At 42.8% G+C, this 27,661-nt stretch overlaps 1 protein-coding gene across 1 annotated transcript; it reads right to left on the bottom strand.

Annotated features, from left to right (window-relative positions):
• slc18a1 (solute carrier family 18 member A1) lies at positions 1-27,661 on the bottom strand. The gene is made up of 16 exons (XM_016995621.2): positions 27,347-27,661; positions 25,295-25,479; positions 24,728-25,112; positions 23,854-23,912; positions 22,412-22,495; positions 16,890-16,982; positions 16,724-16,813; positions 16,385-16,428; positions 14,916-14,976; positions 8,319-8,414; positions 4,082-4,160; positions 3,643-3,694; positions 2,737-2,800; positions 2,485-2,604; positions 1,753-1,886; positions 1-1,262 (listed from the first exon to the last, which is right to left on the bottom strand). Exons 2-16 carry the CDS (start codon positions 25,404-25,406, stop codon positions 1,149-1,151), a joined length of 1,587 nt encoding a protein of 528 aa, XP_016851110.1. The 5' UTR covers positions 25,407-25,479; positions 27,347-27,661; the 3' UTR covers positions 1-1,148.

A 27,661-nucleotide genomic window follows, 5' to 3' on the forward strand; every position in this document is an offset into this window, starting at 1 on the left:
TCTCAGAAATGACTACAGGTTATATTTATTAATTTCTGAAGTGCAGTATGTGAAGCCAGCCCTCTCTACAGATGTCCTCCAGACAGAGCCATCCTGAGGTAATTTTTGGGAGTAGGCGATTGGAATTTTGGCACCCCTCCCGAATTTTGGCGCCCCCCCCCCAAAAAAAAAACAAATTGCTGATAAATACCACTGGCGGCAGTGGCAGAAGGCCCAGCCACCCGTCCGCATGCCTGCCCTCCTGCTCTCCCTTGCTGTTTGAGGACTCCTCGCCCGCTGCCTGCCTGTCGATGGGCCTGTTCGTGTGCGCAGGCCTTCCAATGATCATGCATTCGATTGGAAGTCCTGCACATGCGCACAGGCCCATCGCCAGCTGAGCCACCCATCCGCCAGCGATCGAAGCCCTGCACGTGCGCACAGGAGACCCATCAGCCATTTTGGGTGATGGGACTCCTATGCGCATGCGCAGGACTTTGATCTCTCGCACGGATGGGTGGCTGGTGTGCCTTACGTGTCCGCATGAGCTATCGAAGCTCTGCGCATGCGCACACGAGTCCCATCACCCAAAATGGCCGATGGGACTCCTGTGCGCACGCATAAGGCTTCCATTGCCTTGAGGCAGAAAAAAGCATGGGCAACAGTGGTGGCACCATGCTTACACAGGAGCGTCTCGAGTGCGCCCCTGTTGGTGTGCACCACAGGTGACTGCTTAATTCGCCTCGCCATTGGACCGCCTCTGCCCCCAGAGGTTCCGTATTAAAATGTCCACCACCCCAGAAGCAACCATTCACCAGCTGAGGACAATAGGCTTTGTAGTTGAACCACATCTGGAAGTTCTTGCATTGTGTAAGGCAGGAACAAGATTTGTATCATCTTTCCCCACTGCATTCCAATCATAGTTTGTTTGTTTTAGGGAAGGGAAGGAGAAATTTTGGCCCTTTAGTTGCTTTGGCTTAAACTTGCATCATCCCCACCGTACATAGTCAGTGATACAGGACTCTGGAAGCTATAGTTCAAAGTATCTGGAGCCTCCAATTTTCCCCAGCTCTCGGTGGAACTCTCCATGAGAAGATGGGAAGAAAAGCTCCAGAGGATTCCAATTACAATATCTGAAAGTGTCTCCCATTGCCGGCCACTCTCTACAGCTTCTATTCTGCGGTCTCCATTTCATCATCGCTGCTGTCTGTGAGTGGAAACTCCTTGAGAGCCTTCTGGGTCACATAGCTTTTGGTCTGCATGGGGCAATCCTGGCTTAAAATTGCCTGGAAGAGCAGGAGGGGAAACAAAACGCAAAGCATGAGTATTATCCTCGCCATAATGCATAGCAAAAGCAATGCAGAATCCTATATCAAAAGTCTTTGGGGCATAAAGTCGTGTCAAGAGAAATAGTGGGCAAGAGAACTAGATGTCCCCCATTCCCAGCTGGGATGGGACAATCAAGGCTGACTTCACTGGTGTCACAGAAGAGCCTGGTACCCCATATCTTCCCTTAGAGGAGAAAAGTTATTAATGAGGGACAACATACAAGTAAGGAGAGGCTGCATCAGTTGGTTTTTGCCTGAGCCTACTTCTGGAAATGCCTTCTTCTCCCCAGCTGCGTTAATACAATACCAAGAAAGAGGAGATTTGAAACCAGCCACTGGCTTCTCAAATTTACAGGAAACAATGGCAAAAAAAATGTTTCAAAGACATAAAATGTCACTCTGGGAGAAACCATTTGGATACTGCTTGAAACTCCAAGGGTAAACTTACAATCTTCTCCTCTTTGGCTGGGGGACTCCGCAGACGCCAACAGAGAGGGGCATATGCCAAATTGATGCCCGCAATGATGACCATTAACCAGGGAAAGCCAACCGCTCGAACAAGCACACCACCTGTAGAAGGCCCTACAAGCAGAGGATGATGAGTAATTAAAACAGCCGACCTTAATTTAATTATGCAGGTGCATCACAACAATATGGAGCCCCTGGTGGTGCAATGGGTTAAACCCTTGTGCCGGCAGGACTGCTGACCAAAAGTTTGGTGGTTTGAATCCAGGGAGTGGGGTGAGCTCCTGTCTGTCAGCTCCAGCTTCCCATGCTGGGGCATGAGAGAAGCCTCCCGGGCATCCCCTGGGCAACGTCCTTGCAGACAGCCAATTTTCTCACACCGGAAGCGACTTGCAGTTTCTCAAGCCGCTCCTGACACACATAAAAATCACAACAATAATCTCTTGCTTATATTCAGTATTCAGTCTTTGGAAGCATAACATTTTTGGGCACATCAGAAGAGTTGTAGTTGCCAACTTTTGAGAGATCTACTCTCTAGATTTAATGCAGCATGGCACATTTTAACTGCCATGGCTCAATGCAATGGAATCCTGGGATCTGTAGTTTCATGAGGCCCCAGCACTCTGGCAGAGAAAGGTTTTAAACTTGAGAAGTATGCAGACACAATAAATTAACAAGTAACGTAACGTCGAAGTGACTGAGTGCCAATCCATACCAATAGCAAAGCCCAAGCAGAAGGCTACATCAGCAATGGCATAGACGCTGCCATAGATGGAGGTGTGGCGAAGGTCCACCAAGTATCCCATGATGGGCATCATAGAGGAGTCCACCATACCTGTCCCCAAAATGAAATCAAGAAATACTGTAAGACAGAGCACCTTTGATCAGAAAAAAATTAAGGGCATGCAACAGCAACACTGTATTTGAAAAATATTAGTGCAGAATCCAAAGCATTTCCAAATCTTACCAAGAGCAAAACCAACCCCACTGTTGGGCACAATGAGTCCGTAGATATTTTGAGCCAGGGGAATCTATGAAGCAAAAGTGATGAGAGATATAGAGTTAGAGTCAGGTATTGCAATCAAAACCAATAAATAGTATTAGATCTGTTATACATTGATGGGCTGGGATTTAGCATAGCAGGTTAATCACCAAGCTGCAATAAATCTTGCCAACTGGAAGGTTGAGAGTTTGAAGCCCAGGTCAGAGTGCCTGACCTTTAGCCCAGCTTCTGCTTACCTAGCAGTTTGAAAAAAATGTGAATAGATAAATAGGAACTGCATTAAAGCGGGGAGGAATTTAGGCTTGGCGTTTTGATCAGGAAAAGGAGGAAGTTTACAGACAAAGCTCTTCGGCAGGGAGATAAAGCGACAGCACCTTCCGGTGGCCGGAACCAAGCACAGCCTCCAAAGATGCCAAAAGATGGGAAAGCCTATTTATATATCTCTATTTGTTGTCTATCTTGTCATTGTTATAATCAGCAATGAATGTTTGCCATATATATGTTCTGTGATCCGCCCTGAGTCCCCTTTGTGGTGAGAAGGGCGGAATATAAATACTGTAAATAAATAAATATACCGATACAACACTTGTTATCAGAAGAAAACGCCCATCTCACTTAATTTTGCATATTTCTCAGATAGCAACTGCAATGAGGAAGAGCTATGCCCAAAAAGCTGCAGCCTAGAAAAGAAAATACTGACCTAGGCCCTACGCTGCCACTATCAAACTCTCTCCCAATATTTCGATCCCCTTCATCTCACAGCTGGTAAAGGTTACGATAATACCAGGGCTTTCTGCCCCACCTCCAAATTGCAACTGAGATCCAGCTATGTGTGTTATACATAGAAAACAGGCATGCCATTATACTCACACAAAGAAGGCTGATTCCGACAACCACCATCCCAATCAGTGAACAGAGCCATCTGTAACAATGGCAATGAAAAGGAGAAAGAGAGAAAAGATCTTAGGGTCTGATAGTAAAGCGAGGCATTATCATTTATCAGTATTATATGAATTTGTTATAGAAATCTATAGTGCAAGGGCTATTGGACTTCTCTCCTATTTCTTGGCTTCCCAAAAGACGTCTGTTTTTTCAAATGTGGGAAACAAGATGCTGGATGAGATTTTTAATGAGATCCAGCAAGACTTGTCTTATGTTCAAGTCTTGGTCTAATCCTCCTTTAGAGAATCATTTAAATTGAGCTATTGAACCAGTTCCCCCATTTACTCCAGGCTCATATCATGAAGCAGGCATTCCCCCAATCACTCCTTCTTGTAAACATGGACCTTAATAGGGCTCCTTCCCTTACCGTCCCATTTTGTTGGCTAACATCCCAAATAGGTTAGTGCCGATCAGGTAGGACACACTGGCAGGAAGAAAAGCTACCCCTGTAAAAAGGGAGAGAAAAAGTACCTGCTATAAATTGAAATGAAGAAAATCCTACCTTACAGGACGATCATTGGGCAGTTACACACAGGTGTTAAAATGACCCATTAGTGTGATTTAACAGGTGCCTCCCTATGTTTTTAAAAGGAGGAAGAATAATATATATGAAAAAAAAATCTTGGATCCATGTTGCTGGTTAGGTGGGTGGCCCATTATCCTAACTCAGGTGTAGAATACCTGGGAGTCCTCTCTTTTTTATGAACAGGAACCTGGAAATTTTAATTTTATGGCAACTGCTTCCAGCATGCTCTTTCTGAAAGATGTAGTCAAAAAACAATTTTTCTGAGTTTTCTGGGCTGTATGGCCATGTTACGGAAGCAAGCATCCTCAGAGGTTGTGAGGTCTGTTGGAAACTAAGGAAGTGACATTTATATGCCTGTGGAATGTCCAGGGTGGAAGACAAGTGTGAATGTTGCAATTGGCCACTTTGATTAGCATTGAATAGCCTTGCAGCTTCAAAGCCTGGCTGCTTCCTGTCTGGGGAATCTTTTGTTGGGAGGTATTAACTGGCTCTGATTGTTTCCTGTCTGGAATTCTCCTGTTTTCTGAGTGTTGTTTTTATTTTAGAGTTTTTAATACTGGTAGCGAGATTTTGTTCATTTTCATGGTTTCCTCCTTTCTATTGAAGTCATCCACCCTGGACATTCCACAGATATATAAACCCCACTTGCCTAGTTTCTAACAGATTTCGCAACCTCTGAGGATGCCTGCCATAGATGTGAGCAAAACGTCAGGAGAGAATGCTTCTGGAACATGGCCATACAGCCTGGAAAACTCACATCAGCCCAGTGATTCCAGCCATGAAAGCCTTCGACAACTCATTGAACTTTCCTGAGCTCTGTAATAAACTCATATTCTCCCCATCACTTGTCAGTCTTGTAGGATCTGATGGGAACTCGGCTCCAACAACAGCTGGATGTCCACATCTCCCGGTCTTGCTATTGACAATTGCACGGGGAATCGAGTGGAAGTGAGGGATGGATTAATCATAGCCTAAGCTTCCTGACACATGTTCAGTACTTCATATATTCCATAAGAAGATGGCATTCAGACCAGGTTCCACTGATAGGTCATTTCATGTCTTAAGCCCTTCCCTTCTTCTTTTGTTCCAGTGTCACACTGTGAACCGACAAAATGGTTATTTGTTCCACCAATATATAATTAAACTAAAATTCAATATTTGACTTGAGTTGGTCTGCTGTGGCTGATCATTAATTTACTCTCCTTCAGACTACAGATGTATCACAGGCATCTCTGTTTGCCTGAAGATAACATGGCTTGCTTATTGAAACTCAATTGTTTGTGTTTAATTTCCTCTCTCCGTGCCCCTTTCATTTATCTTGGAGGTTTTCTGGGAAAGTCTGCACTCTTCTAGTTTTACTAAGAAATGCCAGATTGGACAAACAGAAGCAGTAATCAAAAATGATCTGTGCTAGTAGTTTAAAAATAGTCAGAAATAAATTATATCAATTTCTAACCATCTGTTTTTGATACTAAAACTTCCAGATGTACCTGTTCAATAAGGCACCTTACTGAAGACCCTTGCTCCACAACACTGGCTCTTTTTCTGCTGGCAACAAGAGGCTTGATGTTTATGTTGCAGATTATAATCTTGAAGCTGACCACTGTTCTGATATGAGTTTGCTGAGTAGTGTATATAACATCCACAATCCTGTTGGGGACTTAACATTTTCATAAGTGGATTTGCATCTATGGAAACTGGGCAGCTCTCTAACATTGAGATCCAGTAAAAGGATGTTTATCAAGGCATCCAGGTCCAGTAAAAGCTTGTTTTTGGGAGCATCTTCAAAATTCACGAACAGGTTATTTTAGGACACACAACACACACAAAATGACATAGTATCTGTTTCATAATAGATATGTGCATCTTGCCACCACTTTTTCTCCCCTTCCATGTTTCTTCCATCAATAGCTCCCAATCCTGCAATGTTCCCATCAACTGCCTTAGTGTAATGGGTGCCTTCCACTTCTGTGTTGGCAAGTTGACAATAAGGTGATATTAGAGGGTGAAATTCTTCCCTTCCTTCAGCCTCACCTCCAAACTACCTATTTTCCTTTTATTTTATATACATCTTTGCTTTTGTGTGCATTTTTAATGCTGAAATCGCACAGTTGTGCTGATAATAAAAATAATGGGTTGCTGTGAGTTTTTAGGGCTGTACAGACATTTTCCAGCAGAATTCTCTCCTGATGTTACACCTGCATCTGTGGCTGGCATCTTCAAAGGAAAGCCACAGATAGCGGCAAAACGTCAGGAGAGAATGCTACTGGAACATGGCCATACATACTGAAAAACTCACAGCAACCCTGTGATTCTGACCATGAATAATAATAATTTAAATGATACTTTTAAAAAACCAAAGGACTTGAAATAGTTTAGGAAGTTGGGATTACAAAGGTGTGCAGAAATATGATCATGGGGTCACTAACTGGTGAGAAATGAGAAATGTGTAATATCAAAGGTGCTCAGTATGAAATGTATATCCTTTATCTAAACATCTGCAGTGGAATAGCAGGCTAGTGTGCTAAAGCCCTTATGCTTCTACTGCACAGCTAAGTATGTATACATTTACATTATGTACAATGTGAGAGAAAATTCAGGCCAGCATCTTTATCTGTTTAGTTGTATCCAGTCTTAGTCTTCCTTACAGACAATTTGAAATAGGATTTATATAATCTCCACACCTTATTGGAGCAAGTTGTCAACTTGGAGATATCTAAGATTTGACAATGTCTTCTGACCTCACCTCACCGCCTAAGTAGGGAGCCATGATGCAATGGTTGCAATGGCTGATCTGAAGGTTGCCGGTTTGAATCCAAAAGACAGGGTGAGCTCCCGTCTGTCAGCTCTAGCTTGCAGAGACATGAGAGAAGCTTCCCAGCAGGATGGTAACACATCTGGGCATCCTCTGGGCAACATCTTTGTAGACGGCCAATTCTCTCACACCAGAAGCAACTTGCAGTATGTTCTCGAGTAGCTGCTGACACGATTAAAAAAAACTCCTTAAGTAAATTACCCCTAGGTGTCCTACTATGCAGGATGCCTGATTGTGACCAATTCAGTCATCCTATGACTTTGTCTCCAATGGAGGTTGTCTCCAGTCTCGGAATAAGCAGTTCTTTCCCCAATTCCAGTTTCTGGATCCAAGTGTAACTCATTTGCACCCAATTTGTCCTACTTCGCTCCTTCTGTTATTCAACTAAAATAAAGCCAGGAAATAAAAGACTGACAAATAACCCTCACAGACCCATATCTGGTGGAAGGTTCCTCCTTGCGGACCGATTGTTAACTTGATTAGTAGTGTTCTGTAATACTGCTAAGCCTAGGTAGCAATTGGATTTGAGCAGAAAGTGTAGCCGAGAGCATCCCCAAAGGTCATTCCTCCATAAATTAGATTTCTGAGAGTGTTTTTGCAACAAAGGTTGGCAATTTCATTTCATTCTAGTCTCCAAGGCAGCACATAATTGCCATATACTGAGTCATCCTCCCTGTGCCTCTGAAGCTGCCTTTTTGTTTAACCAGGAGGTGCCTCTTCAAAAGCCTTGTAGCCACATCTGTTGGGCTTTTGAATATACACCCTTTGGGAGATGAAGAGAAATGCCACCCTCTCCATGGTGCTGTTGCAGACATGCACTTGTGTCACTTTTGTGATATGTTCCCAAAGCAAGAACAGCTGTTAAACAGTGAGGTGTGAGATCTCACAGAGGATCGACACTGTCTAAAAGACCAGAGGCAGGAAAACTGTCCACATAAAGTCTCAGCCCAAATAAGAATGTATTTATCGCTCTTGACTGAAAGAACTCAATGACCGTGGTTATCATGATTCTTTATGAGCAAGCAGATGGCGACAGGTATAAGGCATATGTCCTGTATCTCAAAAACTGGTGCCATTTTTGGAATCAGCAGATAAAATATACAGAAAAACAGGTCTAACAATTGAGGCATTGAAATGTCTGTTGGCCAGTGTATATGGAGCACAATGTCATCTAGACCCTGCATTGAATGTTGAAGGAAAATTGTATGACAAAAAAAATCCTTACCCAGAAGTATTCTGGAAGGGGAAAGGGAAGGAACCTACCCAGTTGCCATTCAGGAGAGCACATGGTTTGCATCATCCAGATGGGTAAAGTGGTTTCTAGAATGGCCACTCCCATATTAGCAAAGCAGATTGAACCTGAGGAGAGAAGAAGGTACACTGACTGTATCACCAGCATTGTTGTTATTAGCAGAACAGAAGACAAGACTTTGCTGAATTAGCCTAACATCTAGGATGGAAGATGCAGAAATTCAATGATCTGAATTTTTTAAGCCCTTAATGGTGCAGCATGTTAAAGCGCTGAGCTGCTGTATGTGCGGACCGAAAGGTTGCAGGTTCGAATCCGGAGAGCAGAGTGAGCGCCCGCTGTTAGCCCCAGCTTCTGCCAACCTAGCAGTTCGAAAACATGCAAATGTGAGTAAATCAATAGGTACCGCTCCGGCGGGAAGGTAACGACGCTCCATGCAGTCATTCTGGCCACATGACCTTGGAGGTGTCTGAGGACAACGCCGGCTCTTCGGCTTAGAAATGGAGATGAGCACTAACCCCCAGAGTTGGACACGACTGGACTTAACGTCAGGGGAAAACCTTTACCTTTACCTTTCCTTTTGGTTTTGAGAAGTCTTTGAATTTTTTGCCCTCAGTGCCATAGAACCTGCATCCTATTAAAAGATATCCAGACCTTCAAAACAATATAAAAGCCATCTGAAAACCTATCTCTTCCAGCAGGCCTAGTCAGCCAGTTGAAAGCATGAATTTTAAACTCATGTCCTATGTTTTGGTCTCTGTCCTGTGTGATTAATGTTTATTTTATTGAAATACTTGATATGTGTCTTTCCTGGAACTACATTTTTGTCATGGAACCAAGTCCCAGGGCTGAATTTCCAAGCCCTGGACTTGGAGTCATAACATAAATAATCCTGGAAGCACCTGGCAGAAGAAGATAGAAGAGCCTGGGAACTCGGGGTTGAAAGTATAAACAATTATAATTGGTAGAGTGTGTGGGAATAGTAGAAATGTGATACATGGGGTGGGGTTTGATGATGATATTTGCGTGTGGTGTTACGTTGCATCAGAGGTGATAAAAATGATTGTATGTAAACATTAGGTCATTCTCGACTTTTTCCAAAGTCATGTATTCTTCAATAAAGATTGGATTTGAGAGCAGCTATCTTTGATCTGCGTTCAGACTGGTCCTTTGAAGTGAGCCTGACATTTAAGTCGAGAATACCGTTCTCACCCTCCTGCGGATTTGATAAGAACCTGGCGCGAGGCTTCATTAAGCCATCCAATTCTCCTCTCGGAGCCCCAGTGTTATTTAGGAGAAAGAAAGACAACTCTCTAAGATTGTGCATTGACTATCGAAATTTAAATGCAATTACTAAGGACAATAAATACCCTATGCCCTTAGTAAAGGATTTAATTACCGTATTGAAGAAAGGGAGCATATTTACTAAACTGGATTTAATTGAAGCATATCATAAATTAAGAATCAAACCCGAGGATACTTGGAAAACTGCATTTTCCTGCGCATTCGGCCATTTTGAATATAAAATTTTGCCATTTGGGTTAAAAAATGGCGGCAGTTGCTTTATGCAGCTTATAAATGAAATACTGCACCCATTGTTGTACCGAGGAGTATTCATATTCCTTGATGACATCTTGATCGTGAGCGAAGATAAAGAAAAGCACGTGAAATTGGTCCGGGAAGTTTTGCAGAGACTAAGGGAAGCAAAGCTGTATGCAAAACTGTCCAAATGTGAATTTAATAAAACTCAAATTGACTTTCTGGGGTATCGGATATCTCCAGAAGGGTTAGCTATGGACCCGTCTAAAGTATCAGACATAAAAGAATGGGGAGTACCTCAAACAAGGAGGCAATTGCAATCATTTCTGGGGTTTGCAAATTTTTATAGATCGTTCATAAAAGGCTTTGCGCAAATAACCGCACCCCTTACTGAACTTTTAAAAACAAAAGGGAAAGGGGAGACAGCAAAAGTGAAAGCTCCTGGCGCCAAACTGAGTTGGACGCCAGAATGCCAAAAGGCATTTGAAACCCTAAAAGGATGCTTCACAGAAGAACCCGTCCTAAAACACCCTGATATCCGGAGCCCTTTCATAATCCATTGCGATGCTTCAGACTGTGCATACGGGGCAGTACTATTGCAAAAAGATCAAAATGGGAACTTAAAACCTTGTGGATATTTGTCCCAGAAGTTCAGTGAAACTGAAAAATGTTGGCCCATATGGGAAAAAGAAGCATTAGCCATATTAAAAGCCTTAGAATGCTGGCGACACTTCCTCGAAGGGAGCGGAATCCCATTTGAAATTTGGTCTGACCATAAGAACCTCCAGTATTTAAAATCTCCTCGAAAATTGTCCCCCAAACAAATTAGATGGGCACAATACTTCAGCAGGTTCGATTTCCAATTAAAGTTTTTCCAAGGGAAACAGAATGTCTTGGCAGATGCTCTTTCACGCATGCCTCAACACGAAGGCATAACCACAGCAAAAGAGGGAACAATATTCTCTGATAAACAATGGGGCTTAGCTGTCAGTACAAGAGCGCAGACCCAAAGAGAGAACACTGCTATTATTGAATTCGACGAGGAAAATAGTTGGGGAAAAGAACTGAAACAATCATACGAAGGAGATCAGTGGATCGCATCCAACGCAGAAAAGGGGGAGCAGAAGGGGGGATTTTGGTTTGTGAACAAGAAACTGTATATCCCAGCAATATTAAGGATTAAGATTTTGCATCGTTTTCACAATAACCAGAGCGCTGGTCATACAGGAATTACAAAAACAACAAAGGCAATAGCAAAACATTGTTGGTGGCCAGGAATGAGGAAGGACATAAAGAATCATGTTGTTCAATGTGATGATTGTGCCAGAAATAAATCGAGAGGAGGGAAGCCAATGGGATTATTACAAACAGTAGCAGAACCTACCAGACCTTGGGAATGTGTAGCTATGGACTTTGTGGGGGAACTGCCGGTTAGCAAAGGACATCGTTATATTTGGACAGTATTAGACCTGTTTTCTAAACAGGCCCACTTTATAGCACTGACGAAACTACCATCGGCAGAGAAACTAGCTGAATTGTACATAAACCATATTTACAAACTTCATGGATGTCCCAGTAGAGTGGTCAGTGACAGAGGGGTTCAGTTCACAGCAAAATTTTGGAAAAAATTCTTGGAAATGCTAGGAGCAGAAAGGAGTCTAAGTTCTGCTTTTCACCCCATGACAAACGGGGCGGTAGAACGTACTCAACAGACGCTTGGGCAGTTCCTTCGAATGTACTCAAACATGAGACAAAATGACTGGTCTAAGTGGCTGGCTTTCGCAGAACTAGCTTTTAATTCGACTATACATTCCGCAACAAATAAAACTCCCTTTGAAATAGTTTACGGGTATGAAATACAGCCTCTGCCCCAGTTGCCGAAATGGACAGAGAATGAAGAAACAGGGGCAGGGAAATGGAAAACTCAAATGCTAGAATGCTGGAGTCAAGTGACTGCATCCTTAAAGGAAGCACACAAAAAGTATAAAACATTCGCAGACAGAAAAAGGATGGAAGGCGATAAATTGGAGAAAGGAGATTTAGTGTGGTTAAGTACCCAAAACATCAAATTGGGGCTACCTTCGAGAAAACTGGGCCCCAAATATATTGGACCATTCAGAATACAGGGTGTTATCAACGAAGTAACTTTCCAGTTGGCATTGCCAAAAAGTTTAGGGAAAATACACCCAGTATTCCATCGCAGCTTACTGAAAAAGTATATGGGTACTTTGGACAAAATGGACACATAGAGTTATTGTTTGATTTATTTCAGAATTGTGATGAAAGAAGCACCGAAGAGGAGGATGGAGAAAAAGAGGGCGCCATGTCATGGAACCAAGTCCCAGGGCTGAATTTCCAAGCCCTGGACTTGGAGTCATAACATAAATAATCCTGGAAGCACCTGGCAGAAGAAGATAGAAGAGCCTGGGAACTCGGGGTTGAAAGTATAAACAATTATAATTGGTAGAGTGTGTGGGAATAGTAGAAATGTGATACATGGGGTGGGGTTTGATGATGATATTTGCGTGTGGTGTTACGTTGCATCAGAGGTGATAAAAATGATTGTATGTAAACATTAGGTCATTCTCGACTTTTTCCAAAGTCATGTATTCTTCAATAAAGATTGGATTTGAGAGCAGCTATCTTTGATCTGCGTTCAGACTGGTCCTTTGAAGTGAGCCTGACACATTTTAATATGTGTGCTTGTAGACTTTTTATAGTATTTGCGTGTATCATTATTATTATTGTATGACACAGCAAACAAGATAGATATGCTGGATTTCATATCATAAAATCACAAGTCGAACACTTCCCAAGTGTCTAGAACTGTGTGATGTATTTTCGGATGATGCGTGCAGATCCCAATAGAGTGGCCTTTTGCAGTTGGCAGATCATAATTTTGTCAATGTCTATTGTTTACAAATGCCGGCTGAGATCTTTTGGCATGGCACCCAGTGTGCCCATCACCACCGGGACCACCTGCACTGGTTTCTGCCAGAGTCTTTGAAATTCAATCTTGAGGTCCTGACAGTGGCTGAGTTTTTCCTGTTGTTTTTCATCAATGCGACTGTCACCTGGGATGGCAACATCAATGATCCAAACCTTTTTCTTTTTCACAACTGTGATGTCTGGTGTGTTGTGTTCCAGAACTTTGTCAGTCTGGATTTGGAAGTCCCACAATATCTTTGCGTGCTCATTTTCCAATACTTTTGCTGGTTTGTGATCCCACCAATTCTTTACTCCTGGGAGGTGGTACTTGAAGCATAAGTTCCAATGAATCATTTGGGCCACATAGTTGTGCCTCTGTTTGTAGGCTGTCTGTGCGATTTGCTTACAGCAGCTGAGGATATGATCAATGGTTTCGTCGGTTTCCTTGCACAGTCTGCATTTTGAGTCATCAGCTGATTTTTCAATCTTGGCCTTAATTGCATTTGTTCTGAAGGCTTGCTCCTGGGCTGCAAGGATCAGGCCTTCTGTCTCCTTCTTCAGGGTCCCATTCGTGAGCCATAGCCAGGTCTTCTCCTTATCAGCTTTTCCTTCGAGGAACTTTCCATGCAATGTTTTGTTGTGCCAGCTGTCAGCTCTAGTTTGTAGTGCGGTTTTCTTGTACTGGTTTTTTGTCTGCTGTACTTTGAGTAGTTTCTGATTTTTGACTTCAATCAAAGCAGGTTCTTCCCTTTGCTTTACATATTCTGCCAGGGCATGTTCTTCTTCTTTGACTGCTTGTTTTACTTGTAAGAGTCCTCTGCCCCCTGATCTTCTAGGCAGATATAGCCGGTCAACATCACTGCGATGGTGCAGTGAGTGATGAATGGTCATGAGTTTTCTTGTTTTTCTTCCAAATTGTCCAGTTCCATCTGTGTCCACTTTATGATGCCAGCAGTATATCTTATGACAGGTATGGCCCAGGTGTTTATGGCCTTGATGGTGTTGCCTCCATTGAGCTTGCTTTTGAGAATTTTTCTGACTCTTTGTGTGTATTCTTTGCTGATCACAGTCTTCACATGTTCATGCTTGATGTTGTCCAGCTGTAATATGCCCAGATATTTATAGGCCTCTGGCTGGTGACATTTTATTGTTTGGCCATTAGGCATATTTATGCCCTCACTTTCAATGATTATTCCTTTCTTCAATGCCACTGTTGAACATTTGTCCAAGCCAAACTCCATGCTGATATCAGTGCTAAAAATTCGGATAGTGTTAGTCAGAGACTGGATTTCAGTTTCCGTTTTCCCATACAGCTTCAGGTCATCCATGTACATCAGATGTGAAATTTTGTGAGATTTCTTAGGTGTTTGATAGCCGAGGTTTGTTTTTTGTAAGATTGTTGACAGAGGGATCATGGCAATAATGAAAAGTAGAGGGGACTATGAGTCTCCATGGAAAATTCCTCTTCTGATGTTGACAAGTCCATAGCTTTCATTTCCAACAAACAGTTCAGTTTTCCAGTGATCCATCATGTTTTCAATAAAGGTGCCAATGTTTTTACTAATCCCGATGGCGTCCAGACACTTGATGATCCAGCTGTGTGGGAGTAAGTCAAAGGCCTTTTTGTAGTCAATCCACGTCATGTGAAGATTACCTTTCCAGCTTTTACAAATCTCCAGAATCATTTTGTCAATTAATAACTGGTCTTTTGTGCCCCTGCTTTTCCGTTTGTTGCCTTTCTGTTCATCTGGCAAGATGTTTTGTTCTTCAAGATATTATTATTATTATTATTATTATTATTATTATTATTATTATTATTATTATTAGATACACAACAAGATTAGTACACAGCAAACAAGATCACTATGCTGGCTTTTGTATTGGATCACACGTCAGACACTTCCCAAGTGTCTAGGACTATGTGATGTATTGGTGAATAATGCATGCCAGTCCGAGTAAGGTGGCCTTTTGCAGCTGACAGATGGTCATTTTTTCAGCATCGATTGTTTTCAAGTGCTGGCCAAGGTTTTTAGGCACTGACCCAGTGTGTCGATTACCACATTATTATTATTATTATTATTATTATTATTATTATTATTATTATTATTATTATTATTAGCTGCAGAAGAGACTTGTTAACTTACCTGCTGCAATCAAAATATACGGGTCCTGCAATAAGGTCAACAAAGGAGTTCCTTTGGTACTCTGGAAAAAAAGCAGTGAGAAGTTCTGTTGTTGAATGTTGTCAAGGTAAAGTCATTACAGGTTTCTCTTGGCAAGATTTGTAAAGAGTGGGCTTACCATTGTTTCCCTCTGAAATCATGTGATTTGCCTAAAGTCATCCAGTGGGTTTCCATGGCTGAGCAGGGATTTGAACTATGTCCTCCAAAGTTTTAGTCTAATGCTTACATCATGCTAGCCCTTAAACTAAAACAATACTCCAGAACAGGGGTCCCCAAACTTTTTAAAGAGGGGGCCAGTTTATGTTCCCTCAGATCATTGGAGGGCTGGACTATAGTTGAAAAAAACTATAAATAAATTCCTATGCACACTGCACATCTCTTATTTTGAAGTAAAAAAAACCAAACGGGAACAAATACAGCCTCAGTGTTAATAACAATCATAATCATAATAAAAATAATAAAGAAGGTTGGAAGAGACTCCTTGGGCCACTTAGTCCAACCCTCTTCTACCTTTGTGCACCAAAAGCACAAGCAAAGCACCCCTGACAGTTGGCCACTCAGCCTCAATGTTGTTAATAATAATAATAATAATAATAATAATAATAATAATAATAATAATAATAATAATAATACACCACACAGCCCTAAACGCTTGGGAACTTGTGATTTTGTGATACGAAATCCAGCATATATATCTCATTTGCTGTGTTATACTGTGTCTTTGTGTCAATAATAATAATAATAATAATAATAATAATAATAATAATAATAATAATAAAAAGAGGATTGGAAGAGACCCCTTGCGCCATTTAGTCCAGCCCCCTTCTGCCTTTTTGCACCAAAAGCACTAGCAAAGCACACCCCCTTGATAATTAATTATTAATTAAATAATAATTCAAATACTATTATAAACAAGAAAAACTCTGGAAGGCACGCACCGGGCGAGGGAGGGGGCGGGGGCCGGATAAATGGCTTTGATGGGCCGCATGTGGCCCCCGGGCCTTAGTTTGGGGACCCCTGCTCCAGAAATATTGCCATCGACTGACTATACCATCATTTCAAAAGAATATGGGCTGCTGATAGATTTCATACTAAAAAGCAGGTGTGTGAAGCCTTAGGTCTAGTTCAGAAGTTCAGAAGCTCCAGCCAGCATGGTCCATGGGAAGGGATTATGGGAGTAATACTCCAAAATGGCTGGATTTGTGTTGTCGAAGGCTTTCATGGCCGGGATCACAGGGTTGTTGTATGTCTTTCGCGCTGTGTGGCCATGTTCCAGAAGTATTCTCTCCTATGGGCGAAACGTCAGGAGAGAATACTTCTGGAACATGGTCACACAGCCTGAAAGACATACAACAACCCAATGGCTGGATTGTTGATGTCCCCCATCCTCCAACAGAATACGTAACAAAAGGCAAATCTATTGTAGTTACCTCGGGCGAAATCTTAGATGGATGCAGGATACAAAGCTGTAAAGCTGAATTAGAAACATTATTACAGGAAAATTATGCCTATGAAGTATCATTTCAGCTTTGCTATGAATTATTAGTATTATTAGTAGCACTAGTAGTAGCAGTAGTACTAATATTACCACCCCACTTTCCTCCCAAGCGTGGGACCCAAAGCAACTCGCAACCTAAAAAGCAATACAATTAAAATGCTCACTTTTGTTCAGTGACATTTACTTCAAAGCAGTGCATACACTACCTACACCTCCATTTTCAGCCATATCTGTGGATGTGATCCACATTTGGTATTTGCTCAATACTCACCTCCATCCAACAGAGCCAGAAATGCCAAGAACAGGAAGGGAGAGGACTTCCCGACAAAGGCATACATCACACTTCCAAAAGGAGCGCCAACTGCAAGAGGAGGATGAATTTAAGGAAGAAGATGGAAGCAGGAGAGAAAACAGCTGCAGGGACAAGGAATACTTACCAAGCACCCCCAAAGCTAACCCCCCTAAGGCAATTCCCATTGCGTTTCCTCTCTCATAGTCATCTGTGTACACACTCGCCAGCATCCCCAAACCTGGAAGCAGAAACAGTGAAGTTAGCTTGGCTTTGAACATTAGCTTGAGATCCTCATTCAAGAACAATAAGAAGATTTGTGCACTGCGATCTGCCTGCTGTGAAATAATAATAATAATAATAATAATAATAACTTTATATTTATACCCCGCCTCTATCTCCCCAAAGGGGACTCAGGGTGGCTTACATGGGGCCAAGCCCAAATAAAAACAATAGCAATATAAAACACAACAATAGACAAAAGACATGCACAATTATAAAAATTTAAACATTAGCCAATAAAAACAAATGACAAGAACTGATAAAAACATGAATTAAAACTGAGAGGTTGTAAAAGTAGACTGGGTAAGGTGCGCCATATAAATATTGTAAACACGAGGTGACTGATAAAGTGCTGCAAATTCTTGGAAGTGCAAATTGGGATGGGAATAGACCCTGTGTGATGTCCCATGGGCCATGGAGTTCTGATCCCAGCGCCATCGTGGCTGATGATGATGAAAACATGGGTTTTTTGCCGGCTCAGCAAGAGACAGAATTTTTCCAGATGCCTGTTGTTGATGATTCTACCCAAGAGCCTATTAAAGAAGACCTTGAGCAGGCCTTTCCCACTGCCTCCCCCCCTTTTGCTAGGAAACAGTCCTATGCTACGAGTCGGGGTGAAAAAGAACAGTTTTGGAGAAGCTTGAGATTAGCAGCTAAACAAGACGTTAATTAGCTATGTTCCCCTGGGAAATTCTAGGGAGGAACGCATCTGGAGGGAGATGTGTTTCGCTTCTCTTTCCCTTGGGAAAGGAAGCTCTGGACACCTGCTTTGCAGGAAGATGGGACTTAGTTAAAAGTGCCCGACACGGAGGATTCCGTGCGGAGTCAACAGATCAGCTTCAGGAGTGATTTCGTGGTTCCAGCCAAGTGTGGACTTCGTAAAGTCTGCAACTCCAGTTTCCTTGCCTTGCCTTGCCTAGCCAAGTATTCAAGAACTATCTTACCGTGCTTCCAGCCTTGGACCTTGTTTCTAGTATCAAGCCTTGTTCCCAGTTTTTGCCGTGGACTTACTTTGAACTTTGGAAAGATCTTTGGACGTTTCCCCACTCTATTGCTTGTAAATAGAGTGTGTTTCGGTTTGGAATTACAACTTTGAACTCTAATATAAAATATTGGACAATATATTTTTGGACTATATATGACCTTCCCTGAAAGGTCTTTGATTGGACTACATTTCCTACTTGTTTTTATTACTCTTACATATTTCCTTAATAAAGATATTAGATAGTTTTTGGCCTCCGTGTGTCGGTTCTTAGTGCTCCGTTGCCTTGGGCGTGACACCCTGTGTCTATATTAAGTTGACAAAGGTAAAAAGTTCAAACTGGTACAAGAATGGTCATGGGGATGAGCAATCTTTATCCAAAGGCCTGGGTGAAGAGCCAGGTTTTCAAGCTCTTTCTGAATGCTACCAGGGTGAGAGCTTGCCTGATTTCCCTGGGGAGCGAGTTCCAGAGCCGGGGGGCCACCACGGAGAAGGCCCTCTCTCTCGTCCCCACCAACCTCGCTTGTGACGGAGGTGGGAGCAAGAGGAGGGCCTCCCCCGACGAACGAAGAGATCGTGCAGGTTCGTAGGGGAAAAGACGATCACTAAGGTAGGAGGGTCCCAAACCGTTCAGGGCTTTGTAGGTGATCACCTGCACCTTGAATTGGGTCCGGAAGGTGAACAGCAGCCAATGGAGCTCCTTAAGCAGGAGGGTTGACCGCTCCCTATAATTAGCTCCAATTAGAAGCAAGGCTGACGAACGTTGGAATAGTTGGAGTTTCCGGGCAGTCTTCAAGGGAAGCCCCACATAGAGCGCATTGCAATAGTCCAGTCTAGAGGTAACTAAGGCATGGACCACCATGGTCAGATCTGACTTCTCGAGGTATGGTCGCAGTTGGCGCACAAGTTTTAATTGTGCAAAGGCCCTCCCGGCCACCACCGACACCTGAGCATCAAGCGTCAGCGATGAGTCCAGGAGGACCCCCAAACTGCGGATCTGCACCTTCAGGGGGAGTGCGACCCCGTCAAGCACAGGTAGCCACCCAATACCCCGATCGGACATACGACTGACCTGGAGGACCTCTGTCTTGTCGGGATTAAGCTTCAGCTTATTTGCCCTCATCCAGCCCTTCACAGCCGCCAAGCACTGGTCCAGAATCCGAGGGGCTTCCTTGGAGTTCGGTGGAAAGGAGTAGTAGAGTTGGGTGTCATCTGCATAGAGATGGCACCGAACTCCAAAACTCCGGATGACCTCTCCCAGCGGTTTCATGTAGATGTTAAAAAGCATGGGGGACAGAATGGAACCTTGCGGGACCCCACAGGTCAATGGCCAGGGGTCCGAGCAGGTGTCCCCCAGCTTCACCAACTGGGAACGGCCCTCCAGGAAGGACTGGAGCCACTGCAGAGCAGAACCCCCAAGGCCCATTCTGGAGAGCCGTCCCAGAAGGATACCATGGTCTATGGTATCGAAAGCCGCTGAGATGTCCTAGAGAACCGGCAGGGTCACACTCCCCCTGTCCAGTTCCCTGTGGAGGTCATCCACCAAGGCGACCAAAGCCGTCTCAGTACTGTGCCCAGGTCTAAAGCCGGACTGCGAAGGGTCCAGAAAATCGGTGTCATCCAGGAAACCCTGGGCTGCGAGGCAACCACCCACTCCAGGACCTTGCCCAAGAAAGGGAGGTTTGAGATTGGTCTGTAGTTGTTTAGAATGGTCGAATCAAGGGAGGACTTCTTCAATATGGGCCTCACTATGGCCTGTTTGAGGACAGATGGAAATTTGCCTTGATCCAAAGAGGTATTGATCATCATCACAAACCACTCTACCAACCCTCCTCTGGCTGATTTAATTAGCCACGAGGGGCAAGGATCCGCGGAGCAAGTGGTCACTCTCACCGCCCCAAGGATCCTGTCCACGTCATCCGGGCGAACAAGCTGAAACGAATCCCACAAGTTCGGACAGACAGGTGCCTCGGTTACCTCTTTTGGCATTGCAACAAAACTAGCGTCCAAGTCGAAGCGAATCTGAGCGACTTTGTCTGCAAAGTGGTGCGCGAACTCGCTGCACCGAGTTGCCGAGTCTTCGGGTGCCCCTCCCCCCTCAGGAGGGTGAAGGAGCTCCCCGGTGACCCAAAATGCCTACTAATTCCTTCCAGTATTTCATAGATGGACACTGGGGCAACATCAGAATTATTATATTATTATAGAATAATCTCACTTATCCAACATAAACGGGTCAGCAGAGTGTTGGATAAACTAAAATGTTGGATAATAAGGAGGGATTAAGGAAAAGCCTATTAAACGTTAAATTACATTATGATTTTACAAATTAAGCACCAAAACCTAATGTTTTACAACAAATCAACAGAAAAAGCAGTCCAACGTTATGTAGTAACAGGGGCCGGGCTGTGGCGCAGCTGGCTAGTAACCAGCTGCAATAAATCACTACTGACCGAGAGGTCATGAGTTCGAAGCCCGGGTCGGGTTAAGCCCCCAACCATTAAATAGCCCGGCTTGCTGTTGACCTATGCAGCCCCGAAAGACAGTTGCATCTGTCAAGTAGGGAAATTTAGGTACGCTTTATGCGGGAGGCTAATTTAACTAATTTACGATATCATAAAACTGCCAGCAAAACACGAGGAAAGGAATGAGGAAGCACAGCCACTAGTGGACAGTGAAGCAACAGCTCCCCCTGTGGTCGGAATCATGAAGCTGGAAAAAATGTTAAATGCCTCTGTGTCTGTCTATATATGTTGTTTGTCTATTGGCATTGAATGTTTGCCATATATGTGTTCATTGCAATCCGCCCTGAGTCCCCTTCGGAGTGAGAAGGGCGGAATATAAATACTGTAAATAAATAAATAGTAATTACTTTAGTTATGAATTTAGCACCAAAACATCACAATATATTGAAAACATAGACTAAAAAAACATTGGCTACTAACAAATTGACTACAAATAAAGATAGAATTGCATAAAATGAACTTACAGTAGCAACATTGTTGGAAATTAAATCCATAAAAAGTTCAATCCTTGCTGCCTAGAGAAACAGCTGTGGATCGAGACGGGAGGCAAACTGCATTGGATAATCCAGAGTGTTGGATAAGTGAATGTTGGATAAGCGAGACTTTATTATGTTTATTTAAACCCCACTTTTTCTCTCCACAAAGGAAACTCAAAGTGGCTGTGGTCAAAAAGGAAAGTTATTAATGAGGAGCATACACAAGCTAGTGACTTCATCCTACGTGATAAGTAAAACGTTGGGGATCTTTGCTTTTCCCTTAAGCTTTGCAAGCCCTGTTTGGAACCTAAATGAATGACTTTCCTACCCCCCATCACACATTTTCCCTACCTCCACTTTCTTTAGAAATGGAAAAATACCTGGAATTCACAGTACGAGCTTGTGTTGTGTGATGGGCTCTATCACACAACGCAATGTATAGAAACACTGATTTTATTGAGTGTGATGAAGTCTTAGGAGAGGCTGCAGCAGTATGTTATTGCCTGATCTTGGGATGGGCAAAATTAGGTCCTCTCTTCCCTGAATTAACTGAAATCCTTTCTACACTGCCATATAATCCAGATGATAAAAGCAGATATTCCACATTATCTTCTTTGAACTGGACTATCTTAGTCTAGGTAAAGGTAAAGGTTTCCCCTGACGTTAAGTCCAGTCGTGATAGACTCTGCGGGTTGGTGCTCATCTCCATTTCTAAGCCGAAGAGCCAGCGTTGTCCATAGACACCTCCTAGTTCATGTGGCCAGAATGACTGCATGGAGCACCGTTACCTTCCCGCCGGAGCAGTACCTATTGATCTACTCACATTGGCATGTTTTTGAACTGCTAGGTTGGCAAGAGCTGGGACTAACAGCGGGCGCTCATTCCGCTCCTGGGATTTGAACCTGGGACCTTTTGGTCCGCAAGTTCAGTAGCTCAGCGCTTTAACACACTGAGTCTACGCTACCATATAATCAAGTTCAAAGCAGATAATCTGGATTTTATATGGCAGCGAAGAATGGGCCTGAGTGCAAATCACCTTTGCACTTTGCACTTAGTAGTCTGCAACAACTGAATGAAGGTGAAGAAAATGCAAGAAAGTGTCGCTCCTTCCACACAGCTGAATAAAATCCCACATTATCTGCTTCAAACTGGAATATATGGCAATGTGGACTCAGATAACCCAGTTCAAAGCAGATATTGTGGGATTTTCTGGCTTGATATTCTGGGTTATAGGGCTGTGAGGAAGGGCCCCGAGAGAAGGAGAAATTTATTGAGTTGTTTTAAAATAAACTAAAAAGAAGTGGGATACCAGAGGATTAATCAGAACTATCCTTGCCAAATTAAGACAGTTAGAGAATACTTTTCCATCCACCCAAGAGCTGTCTGTAATGCCCACCAACATATTTACCTGCAACAGAGGAACAGGCAGAACCAATGCCCTGCATGGCTCGAGCAATAAACAGCAATGTATAGGTAGTCGAGAGAGCAAACACTGCAGAAGGAGTAGAATGTAAATGAAATAATTATATTGGCATGTCCAGAATACCAGGATAACGCCTATGAAGCACGTTAAATACTGCTCATTCAATGCTTGATGGAATTTTTTCTGCAAACATTTTCATATCAACCTACTACTGAATCCAAAATCTAAAGGTGGGAATCTGGTAGTAATTTCTACTATTCCAATTAATAACAAACTCATATGGTAGGAGCCAACAAGACTGAAGCTAAAATAGGACCATAGAGATCAAGAGGGAGGTAGAAGAATACTCAGGAGGGCTCTTGATGTTCACTGAGGTACCAAAAAAAATCCCACCAAACTTTCAAAATGATTCTGAAGGCTGAATAATATATCCAAAACCCAGTCCAATGAGAACTGTGCAGGCCCAAAAAACATGAGACATGTAATAAATTGCAGGAGGGGGGCTGCGGTTGGGTATCCTTGAAGTATACTGAAGTATCCTTGTAGGATGCATGGATGGTAAACCTCATGTGGAACATACTGAGGTTGAGGAATCACTGCAAATTTTGTTGCAGTTACAGTTGTAACAATACGTGTTCAACCAGTTTTAATTTGTTTTAGTTTACTTGTTTATTTTATCTCTGATTTATTAATCACATCCCTATTTGCTAGAGATCAACTGAGGCCACTTCTACACTGCCATATTATCCAGTTTATCAAAGCAGATAATCCACATTATCTGCTTTGAACTGGATTATATGAGTCTACGCTGCCAGATAATCCAGTTCAAAGCAAGTAATCTGGATTGTATATGGCAGTGTGGAAGGCCTTGAGCAGATATAAAAACTGCAGGTGGTAAGTGTCCTACAAGAAATACTCTTTTCATTGATGGAAGAGATGCTACCACTTGCGAGATGACATCTTCTACAGCACTTATGTGAAAAATACTCAGCATAACTACATGGCCAATAGATGATCAGTCAGTGAATCAGTTGATAATATGTAGTTAATTGGTTAAACACATAAAAAGCAACAATGACAAGGTTGAGAACAGTCTCAAATAAAAGTAGTAAAATGCACTATGTAATAATTCACATGAAACAGGAACTATGATTTGCATCTTCCTGTGCATTATTTTGCTCAAATTTTAAAAATACAAACCAGATCATATAAAAGTTTCCATTTGAAAAAACTCTTATTTTTAAGTTCTTTAATATTACATCTTGTTCTCATTAATTCACTGGTAGAGATTAATTCCTAAAATTGTTGAGTTGCAAGTCCCGCCAGACCCTGCCTATGTGGGAGTCGCAATCCAACACCACATTTCACAACTTTGGTATAAATAGATATGAAGCTTGAAGGCCAAATACGGAAAGCACAATACTTACAGAGTGTAGAGAGGAACATGATGACAAACCCAAGGAACATGGGGATGTGGTATCCTATCCTACAGAGAGAAAAGTCTATAGTTTCATATACACAGTCATATATGTGAGCTCATTTAATTCACATGTAAGATCATAGAATCATAGAGTTGGAAGAGACCTTGTGGGTCATCCAGTCCAACCCCCTGCCCAGAAGCAGGAAATCGCATTCAAAGCATCCCCGAAAGATGGCCACAAAGCCTCTGTTTAAAAGCCGCCCAAGAAGGAGCATCCACCATACATCCTGGGGCAGAGAGTTCCACTGCTGAACAGCTCTCTCATACAGGAAGTTCTTCCTCATGTTGAAGTGGAATCTCCTTTCCTCTCATTTGAAGCCATTGTTCCACGTCCTAGTCTTCAGGGCAGCAGAAAACAAGCTTGCTCCCTCCTCCCTATGACTTCCCCTCACATATTTATACATGGCCATCATGTCTCCTCTCAGCTTTCTCTTCTGCAGGCTAAAGATGGGTGTAAGCATTGATGGCCAACAAGTAGGGGAGGACCTACTTGTATTGAACTTTCCTCCCTCTTTACATACCTCACATTGTCACATACGGCACAGAACAGCTACCATTTTAATTCTTTATAATGCCTGGAATAGTCCTGTGTTCAGGTTAGAAACTACAGGACAGGTGAAGTGTCACAATTATTTGACACGGGACCAAAATTCGAAGATAAGTTGTGGTGACAGAGAGAAAAATCTCAAACCGTTCCTTCTATAACACTTTTCTAAAATGATTTTCCAATTGACCCAGCTGTATGTGGGGTGTGTTTCTTTCTCTGTATGGTTCCTTTCATACAAGTATTAAAATAAGAGAGTGAGTACCTAACACCCTACCTGTTTGTTAAGGGTCCCACAAAAGGGTTGGCTAGGAGCTGCATCAAGGCTTTTGAGGCAAAGAGTAGTCCAACACGAACATTTTCTTTGGTAAGAAAATCTGACCCATTGGTACAACTGCTGTTCAGGGATGAAGCAGTTGCGGGGAGCTGAGGCAAAACATGTCTGTCTTGGATGCCATTTGTATTTACAGCAACACTGTCAGCAGTGTTTTCTGCGGTGGTCACCACCATCTGTGGTGCCACTGTGGTTTTGTCAGAATAGGAGATGATGGAGGCATAGGAAGCAGCCGAGGAGAGCGCTTGAACTGTTGGAATGGTGGACTGAAGAGCAGGGTAGCTAGTATTTTTGTAGGCAGCATATAGGAAGGAAGGAATAATCGGAACTGGAGAGAAATTAGAAAAGAGATTACCATAGTTTATATTGCACTTCCTGTGTTTCAGGTGAAGGGTAAAGTAGGACAAAAAGTTTAAAATAAACACTGCTCTAACTGGACAGTCCCCAATGCGTCTATATGACTTTTAACAAATGGCTAAAAGAAGATAGACAGAACAACATGCAACATACCCACAACGGTCAACAGCATATTGTCCACAAGCAAGGCAACAAACACAACCAGCAGCACTAACTTCCGCGATTCCCTTCCTTCTTTTAACCAGGTCCAAGGAGCACGTTCCATTGTAATCCTTGGAAACTATGTCCCCTTCTTGGTTGACTTTGCACACTTCTTAGCCCCCGACGTTCCCTTTAACCTGTAAGAGAAAGATCGTCACAACATTTCTGCCTCAAAGACCCAGCTTTCTAATATTCAGAAACACTGGGTGGCTGTGAGTTTGGGTTAGATTATTAGACTAGGAAATGGAGGAGAGTGTTTAAATTCCCAGTTACTTACGCTCACTGGATAACTTTTGATCCTTTGCATTACACAACTACAGTGCTGTGATAGTGCTTTAACTGCTACAAGTTGCATTCCACAGACTCCTAGGATTTATAGTATGGTGAGGCATTAGATTTCTCTGGCTGATCATTCCAACTACTACTCCCTAAACTGCATATCTCCGGATTTTATCAGATGTTATCATGACATGAAACAGAAGGTATTGTAAACAAGTTGGCCAAAGATTTTTTTTGGAAAGAAATTATTGCTGCTTCTTTGGTTCCTTTGTTTAATACATAAAAGAGTCCTGTCTTGTGATATCCTGAATCATCCCTGAAAACCGTTATGGATAATAGGCTTTGGGGCACTCCCTTCATCTTTAGAAGACCTCTGAAAAAGTCTTGGAGAATTTCCAGGAAGAAAAGAAACAATTTCAAAAATAACAGCCAAAAATATAGTACTGGTCCCTGGCACATCCCACGTCAGATGACTTGAGAAATACTGCTCCAACCATCACCCAAGTCAAAAAAGGAGCACAATCAAAGCCCTGACAGACCGTGCACAAAGAATCTGCGAACCTCACCTCCTCCAAGGTGAACTCAACCACCTAAACTGGGCTCTACAGGCCAATGGATACTCCACCACAGACATCAGAAGAGCTGCAAGGCCAAGAACAAGCCATGAGAGTCAAGACAAAGATCCACCCAGAGGAAAGGTGTTCTTACCATACATCAAGGGAACTACTGACCGCATAGGGAAGCTGATGAAGAAGCACAACCTACAAACTATCTACAGACCCACGAAGAAAATCCAACAAATGCTACGGTCAGCGAAGGACAAGAGGGATCCTCTCTCTTCTGCAGGAGTCTACCGGATACCATGCAGCTGTGGACAAGTCTACATAGGGACCACCAAACGCAGCGCCCAAACAAGAGTCAAAGAACATGAAAGGCACTGCAGACTAATTCAACCAGAGAAATCAGCCATAGCAGAGCATTTGATGAACCAGCCTGGACACAGAATACTATTTGAGAACACAAAAATGCTGGACCATTCTAACAACTATCATGTCAGACTACACAGAGAAGCCATTGAAATCCACAAGCATGTGGACAACTTCAACAGAAAGGAAGAAACCATGAAAATGAACAAAATCTGGCTACCAGTATTACAAAACTCCAAAATCAAAACAGTAGATGGGAACCAACACAATGAGGACTTGACTGAACAAAGGATGCCCCCAGGCAAGGGACAAAACATTTCCAGTGCCAATTAGGGTGATTAACTGAAACATTAATGCTGGCTCCCAGTGACAAAGAACTCTTGCCACACCTTGGACTCTACACAGATATATATTCTTTCCTTTCCTGACTTAGTTTATCCATACCTCACAACCTCTGAGGATGCCTGCCATAGATGTGGGCGAAACGTCAGGGGAGAATGCTTCTGGAACATGGCCACACAGCCCGAAAGACATACAACAACCCTGTGATTCTGGCCATGAAAGCCTTCGACAACATACTGCTCTATTGTTTGCATCTTTCTGGACATTTGGAGATACTGATGGAATAACCCTGTATCCTGATCTTAGTGCAATCAATGGAGTTACTAAAATTGGAAGCTGCAAATTGTATCTCCCATCACATAACTTTCTATATCTTGTTGACTATGCAAACAAACTTGAGTTTTGCAAAATCTGTCTACAACTTGCTGCCCAGTGCTAAAATATTGAGGTTACTTACCTTTGCTGAATGCATCGCAGACTAGTAGTTTCCCCAGCACAGTCCCTCCCGGTGAATTTATTATAGCTTTTTTATCTGGAGAGGATATGAGGATCCCTTGTCCAGAAAGATGTAATTGAAAGCACAAATATGCTCCATTCAGCCCTGCAGCTCTGCTTGCGTCAAAGGGAGGGAAGTGGGATGTGGACAAGGAAGAGATGAAGAGATTGTTTGCAGGATGAAAGCACCTGAAAGCAACCATAATTTATTTTAAAAATCAGGATTTACTTATCTTGCATATGCTTGGGCTTTAGTTATTCCCATGGCCAGGAAAGG

The sequence above is a fragment of the Anolis carolinensis genome, unplaced genomic scaffold, assembly GCF_035594765.1.
Source record: "Anolis carolinensis isolate JA03-04 unplaced genomic scaffold, rAnoCar3.1.pri scaffold_8, whole genome shotgun sequence".
In the NCBI taxonomy this organism is placed as follows: domain Eukaryota; kingdom Metazoa; phylum Chordata; class Lepidosauria; order Squamata; family Dactyloidae; genus Anolis; species Anolis carolinensis.